The sequence below is a fragment of the Falco peregrinus genome, chromosome 5 (assembly GCF_023634155.1).
Source record: "Falco peregrinus isolate bFalPer1 chromosome 5, bFalPer1.pri, whole genome shotgun sequence".
In the NCBI taxonomy this organism is placed as follows: Eukaryota; Metazoa; Chordata; class Aves; order Falconiformes; family Falconidae; genus Falco; species Falco peregrinus.
Window position 1 is genome coordinate 47,635,201 of NC_073725.1, and position 6,757 is coordinate 47,641,957.

General features: G+C 48.3%; 1 protein-coding gene across 1 annotated transcript; it reads left to right on the top strand.

The window, feature by feature from the left end:
• Window positions 1–579: 579 nt before the first annotated feature.
• On the top strand, window positions 580–3,607 carry LOC101916517 (lysozyme C, milk isozyme; the record flags this gene model as incomplete). The annotated part of the gene is given in 4 exon segments (XM_005233962.1): window positions 580–697; window positions 805–1,062; window positions 2,106–2,183; window positions 3,408–3,607. Coding segments are annotated over 4 exon segments (654 nt in total), but the record flags the coding sequence as incomplete, so codon positions are not given.
• Between the last annotated feature and the right edge of the window lie 3,150 nt (window positions 3,608–6,757).

The following is a 6,757-nucleotide window of genomic DNA, read 5'->3' on the forward strand; positions in this document are numbered from 1 at the left end:
CCTGGGACTTGTAGGATATGACTCACCGTGCATGCTGGTATTTGGATAAAAGGCTGATGTGCAAACCGAGGCTAAGGGTTAGCGAGTTTAGGTATGGCAATGAGGTCACTGCACATCACAGCTTCTGCTCAGAGGCTGACCAGCACTAGCGTAAGAGGCTGAGGCGTCTGAGCAGCTAAAGCATGTAACCCTTCCCTTAGTGGGTCCAATTTGTCAGCTTTCCAGTTCCCACAGGACACCTGACTTTTCCCCACTAATATAAGAAAACTGCAAAACGGCAGTGCCTGAAGCGCTCTGTTTTCCACATCTGCACTGATAAAACCTGTTTGTGTCCCAGGCTGTCCAGCATGGCCACGGTGTACGTGCACGCCTGCACACATGGGTGTGTACACCCCAACGGCAGGCGGGAGCAGCCCGGCGTCACCAGAGCCAGCCATGCCACCACCTGCTGGGGAGCTGGTCTTGGATGTCTAACTGTGCTTTATTGCCTGCTTATGCCTTGTTTTTACTTTTTGCCTTGGGGATCCCCAGTGTGCAAGGACCAGCAGCCCTGCAGGAATGGGGTCTCCCCTGCTGCTGCTACTGCTGGCCTTGCTGACTGTGGCCACCAAAGCCAAGGTGTTCAGCTAGTGCAAGCTGGCTCACGTGCTCCAGGAAGAGGGGCTGGATGGTTACAGGGGCTACAGCCTTGCTAACTGTGAGTTTCAGTCCCCCGTCTCCCCACGGCCTTTCCTTCCTGGCTGCTGCCATGCCCATGGCTGGCAGCTGTGGCATAGCCTGAGTGCCTCTTCTGCTCCTGCCCAGGGCTCTGCATGGCTTTTTATAAGAGCACCTTCAACACGGCAGCTCAGAGCATCAAAGGGGATGGCAGTGCCCACTACGGCATCTTCCAGTTCAGCAGCCAGCTGTGGCACACCAGTGACCGCAGACCCTCAGACAATCACTGCAGGATGGCTTGCAGGAGCATGAAAGCACTGCCTCTCCAGGGCCAGCCGCAGAAGAAGCAGCCTGAGGCCTCCCTCTCTGCCCAACTTCACTCCCTGGCCAAAATGGAGCTGGGGGGCATGTGGAGCCCAACCTGGGCAACTCAATGCCTGTGGCCACAGGAAGTTGAGGGTGATGAATGTCCAGGTCCAGCTCCTCTTTTGATCTGTGCAGGGTGTGGGTAGCCCTGCTGACTCCTGAGGCAGTGGAATGAGAGGCCACAGCCATTGCCAGAGGTGTTTCTCCCAAGCAACATAGTGTTGTTGCCCCCAAGCCTTCTCCAGGGTTTCACCTTGCACCTCTTGGCCAGCTCCCTTCCCTTGTTCCATATCCATCCTTTCCTCTCCTGGGGCACTAGGGACCCCAGGGCTCTCTGGGTGTTTTGACTGTGGGTGGAAGATAGGCAATCGTGATTAAGGTGGGTTATGATGTGGGGCTGGATGAGATAAATGCACCCCCCTGGTTGTGGAGTAGTCGGGAAAGTGATCACCCAAGGCTGGTATTACTTCCAGGCAGGTCCAGGTCTTGCCTCTGGGTCTGCCAGCAGTGGGGACCTCCCAGGCACACATGGGAAGGGTTCTGCTGTATCTGATAATCAGATATCCTGCTATATGAGAAAACCCAAGGTCTAGAAGGCTGGGGCTAGACCTCCCGTTCCTGTTCAGACCAAAACCTCCTTTTCCAGATAGGTAGAAAAGCTCCCTAATAGTTGGGTTTTTTTTTTATTATTTATTTTGTTTTATTTCTCTAATAGCAGAACAGGCAGGAAAGGATTGAAATATCATAAGCATAGATGGGTCTGCCTCCCATTTCCCTCCTCTCCTTCCATCTCTCTCTTACATGTGATTATAGAGGGAGGCACACCAGCATTTTCAGGGGAAAATGTGCATTTATGGTTGTTGCTGGCATGCAGAAGCAGATGAGGGTTCCTGCCTGGCAGCATCCAAGCACTTGAGGATGATGGCAGCCTAGCAGTGGGGAGAATGAACAGCATCCAGCCCCACACTGATACCCAGGGCTGCTCAAGTGCCCAGCCCTCGCTACACCCAGTGCAGAAATCTGCTCTGGGCAGGTGTCCTGCCCTCAAGCGAGCTCATGGGACTGTGCTTCTCTCTCTGCAGATCTGCTATTTAGTAACATAACTGATGACATAATCTGTGCCAAAAGAATTATGTTAAATCCACAAGGAATGAATGCCTGCTAAGGGGCTTCAGGGACAGTTTCTTTGACAGGGCTCATGTGTGTTTCTGGAGGAGCATGGAGGAGCATGACTGCCACACAAAGGCAGCACAGACACACCAAAGAGGAGGAACCACAACTTCAGTGCTTTGCAGATGGGTGGGAATGGAGAGGCAAACTTGCACTGCCTCAGCCTCTGCAAAGCATCTCACAAGAAAGACTAGGGAGGAAGGAACAGAGAAAAAGTGTTCCAGAAAACCATCTCGGGTGAAAAATAAATGATTGGTAAATAGTCCATCAGGTAGTAGGTTAGCCCTTGAAAATTTCTCTGATAATGCTTTCTAAGTCCTTCAGAGTGCTCCTTCCCCCACTTTTTGCTGTCTCTCAGCTGGAAGCACCTAGCATGGAAGCAATTCTTCCCACAGCATCTGGGAGCATTAATCACTGAAATCCTGATGAATCTATATGACAGCCCTTGCTTGGTGTAGCTCTGAACCAGCCCTGGGACTCCAGGCTGCTAGAACATAGGGAGCCTGTAAATGGAGAGTAATCAACAGGCTAAGAAAATAGAAGTGGGGGTAGAAGACAATTCCAATGATCATATAAATATGTGGTTATCTGAAGTCCCAAGGCATTTTGTGCAAAAATAGTGGTGTTAACCACTGCATCCTGAATACATTCCAAGTTGAGGGGTAAGATTCTACCTTCAGATTCCCCCTTCCTCCTCGCCACCATTGCTGTTGGACTCATTAGCCTTCTGTGCTTCCTGTGGTGGGCTGATGCAAAGCCTGGCTCACTGCAAAAGCAGCAGCATTTCTGAGTAGAGGTGAGGTAAGTAATTTGTGTGACATACACAGTGAGCAGGCTTAGGGACCCTGTGGTGAGCACTGCTGTGTGCAGTGGTGAGCATGGTCCGCTGTGCCTTCAACGCTGTGCTCAGCTGTAATGTCCCAGTGGAGGAGGGACCCTTGCAGTGGCAGAAGGTGGCAGGACTTGCCATTGCAATTCATTGTTCCCAGCCAGACTTGGAGACAGCTGAGGTGGCATCAAGGGACAGTGATGGCTGCACTCCTCAATGTGAGATGCTCAGCCAGAGTTGGAGGGTCTGCAAGTCCTTCTGCGGGGCTGGTGATGGGAGGTCCCTCATTAGGGAAGACCCTACAAAACACAGAGCCTGCTTGTATTGGGTATGAATTATATCAGTCTAGTACCTAAATAGGCTCTCTTTGCTTCTTTTGTCCTCAGGGAAGGCTGGGCAATGCACTTCAGGGGACGAGACCTGTCTGAGTGGGTGGAAGGATGTGACCTGCGAGAAAGTCCCCAGCTCAGCTCCTCTGCAGCTGATGGGGCTGCCTCTACTCTTCTGCAAGGGGAGGGCTTCCCCCTTGCTGCACAATACTTCTCAGTTAGTATTTGCAAACCAAATACATTCAACAAGGTATAAACTAACTAACAATATAGCATGTTTTTTTTAAAAAAAACAACAACAACAAAACAACTAGACTTTCCATTTTTCCAATGTGATTTAGGGTTCAGTCCCGAAAGACTTTCCCCAGGGGTTTTTTTTTGTACATGTTTGAATGGGGCAAGGGGCTGAGGGTCAGGAGCTGGGTAAACAGCAATAGCCTTGGACACAGCTGATTTCTCTGGAGTTTTCAAAGCAAATGAAAAAGAGAAGACCTCAAAAAAAGGATGCAGATTTGCAAGGTTTCCAACACCTCTTATTTATCTATTTGAAATAAAAATGTAGCAAAATACAGCCCAGAATCTTACTCGGTAAAACTTGTATCTGCTCAGCAATGTAAGCTGTTCCTGTGGAAAGCCAAAGCGCTGCACAGCCCTTTCATGACTCTCAGGGCAAAGGAGGCACGCAAGCTCTCCTGCCCACGGTGCAGCTTGTGCTGTAACTGGCCAGTCCTGCAGCTAGATCTCTACAGCAGTCCCTAGCTGTGCATGAAGCTAGCCCTGTGCTGGCCATGTTCCTCCACCATGGAAAAGCCACAGTGCAGTGGAAAGAGATGTCTGGTCTACACAATTGGCTGTGACTCACAGCTGGGAAGATTTGATGCAGGGCCAGAGAGGGTTAAAGAAAAACGGTGGTGGGGGTGGCTGTCACCACAAATGAGTATTAGCTCTGTCTGCTGGGTTTTTTTGAATGCTTGGGAAAGTACAAGAATACAAAGGAGTATTTTTGTATTATGTTGTGGTGGCTGTTCTTGCATTTAAAGGAGAAAAGAGAAAAAAAACCGGAGCAACATATTTGTTGTCAGTAGGCTGGGTCTGAATCAAAATCTTACCTTCGGACACTGCTGAGCTTTGAAATCCAAGCCTAGGTCTAGAGATGTAAGTCACTGGTGGATGCTTTAAATGTGTGATGACTGTCACTTCACCAAAAAAATTTCATTCATGTCAAAATGCCAGATCCTAACAGAAAATATAATCTTTGGAAGATCCTATTCATTCTTGTTCTGAGGAAAATCTAGAGCAATTTCTATACAGTACCAGGAATTGAGGCCAAAATTTTCATCTGTGGCTTAGTTGCCCATTTTTTGTGTTTTCTGGAGATGGTGGATATGTCAAATATTTGAATGTTAGTGCTGGGGTCCTAGAGCAGATGCAGAAACACAGAGGAAGTGTGTTTACTGCTGGATGTGGTTGGCAGCAGTTCTGTCAAACCACATCCTATAGCAGCTCTGGTGTCTTCCTCAGCAGAATACAGAGTTGACTCATGGCAGAGCTCTGAGGACACAGGGCAGCTGCCTTGTGTAAGGTGTGACAATCTGCCTGTCCTTCCCTTTCACTTAAGGTGAAAATCTAGGTGTCCAGCTTCACTTTTACTTAGAAACCAAGTAAGGAATTGGCTTTCAAACACATCCATCCAAAATCCCAAGAAAGGCAGACAGTGTGTTTTCCTTGTTTTCTTGATGAAAGCAAATTTTCCGTTTATTTCTAGGAGGTGGCATTTGCAGGGGAAATTTAGTAATCCTTATGAAAAAACAGTATCCCCCTAACCTGCAGCCCCCCTGGTGACATGAGGACTGCAAGTAATCTGGCACGCTGTCATGTCTGAGCACCGTAACTACATGAGGACCTTGCCAGCACACATGGACAACAGGGATCATGAGATCATCTATAGGCACATTTTAGAGGAAGAAGAAACCTCCTACCAAGATAGAAACAAATTAAATAAAGGGCCTGGTCCTGTTTCCCCATCAATTTAAAGGAAGTTTTGCCACTGTTCTTAAAAGTAAACAGAACTGACCTTGTAGTGTGTGTCATCAAACAGCTCCAGAATGCTTGAGAGTATTTCAACACTTCCATTATATGCCCTATCTTTCAAATTTGGACATAAATATTCACTTGGCAGAAATCTCAGCCTACAAGCAAATTAGATTTGTTTTTAACATTTTTTCCACTCACAAAGGAAAAATAAAAGAGAGAAAGAGCTTTTCTTGAATGTTAAGTTACTGCTGTTATGCAATAACATCTACATTTTCTCACTACTGTACCCTAAAAAATGAATTTAACATAAAAAATAATTAATTAATTGATGCTGCAATCACTATTTTCAGGTGCAAGGGAGGCAAGCGATGCCAGGGGATCAGCCAGCAGCCAGGAAGCCACTGCTAGAACAGTCTGATGTGCAGCTTGTGGGCCATGACAGCCTGCAAGCCATCGGGCCATGGATCAGGGCACTGTGACCAGAGCTGCCGGCTGATCACCTGCATGCATGGGGATGGAGTAAGGCAGCTGGGGCTGTTGGAGTCAGTGTTATGTACCACCACAAAACCCAGCTGTGTGTCTAACCAGCCTTCCCTACAGTGAAGCTGGGGGCTTTGCTGTCATTTTCTGCAAAGCTCTTTGAGACCAGATTATCTGTGTAGCTGCTATAGCGACTTGAAAGTGTTCATCTGAGGTCTATGAGGTCAGAGAGGAGAGCTGGTCCTCTGCTCCATGATCTCATCCATGATCTCCAGCTCCACACCCCCAACTCCAGTGAACAAAGCCAGGGGTGCCAGATCCAGCTGCACTGTGGACGCAGGAGACATCCCAGAACACCAACATGCCCCTGCCACAGGTACCACCATAAATTTAGTTCCTTTGTTTACTTTGCTACCGGCCAAATGCCACTACCTTCTTCCAACCTGAGTATGTAGCCAGATTTTTGGATCCTGAAGATTATATTTATTAAGAGAAGAAACTGAAGATTAATTTAGCTGTTTCCTCAATGCAATCCCCTTTCTTTAAAGACTTATAGAGTGTACCAGGCACAGGGCAACTCATGCAACCAGGGAGAATTATTTGCTCTCAATTCAAAATGAAACTTCTGGTACCCTCCCAAATTGCTCCTTCTGTCAAAGCTGCTTTGTGTGGTCTGTCATGCTGGCTGCCAGCCTGATCTTCTCTGCATCTGCTTCTGGGCTGCCTGCATCCTTCTCTTACACACCCAGACATGCACCCCACCATCACTGGTCCCCTGCATGTGCAGGCTGGGGGCAGGTACTTGCCATCAGCCATGGAGCAGCTTCTCTCCAGGCTGTGCTCCCTGCCTGCTGGTGTCCTGCTGTTACAGCTACTGATCCCGGAGCTTACA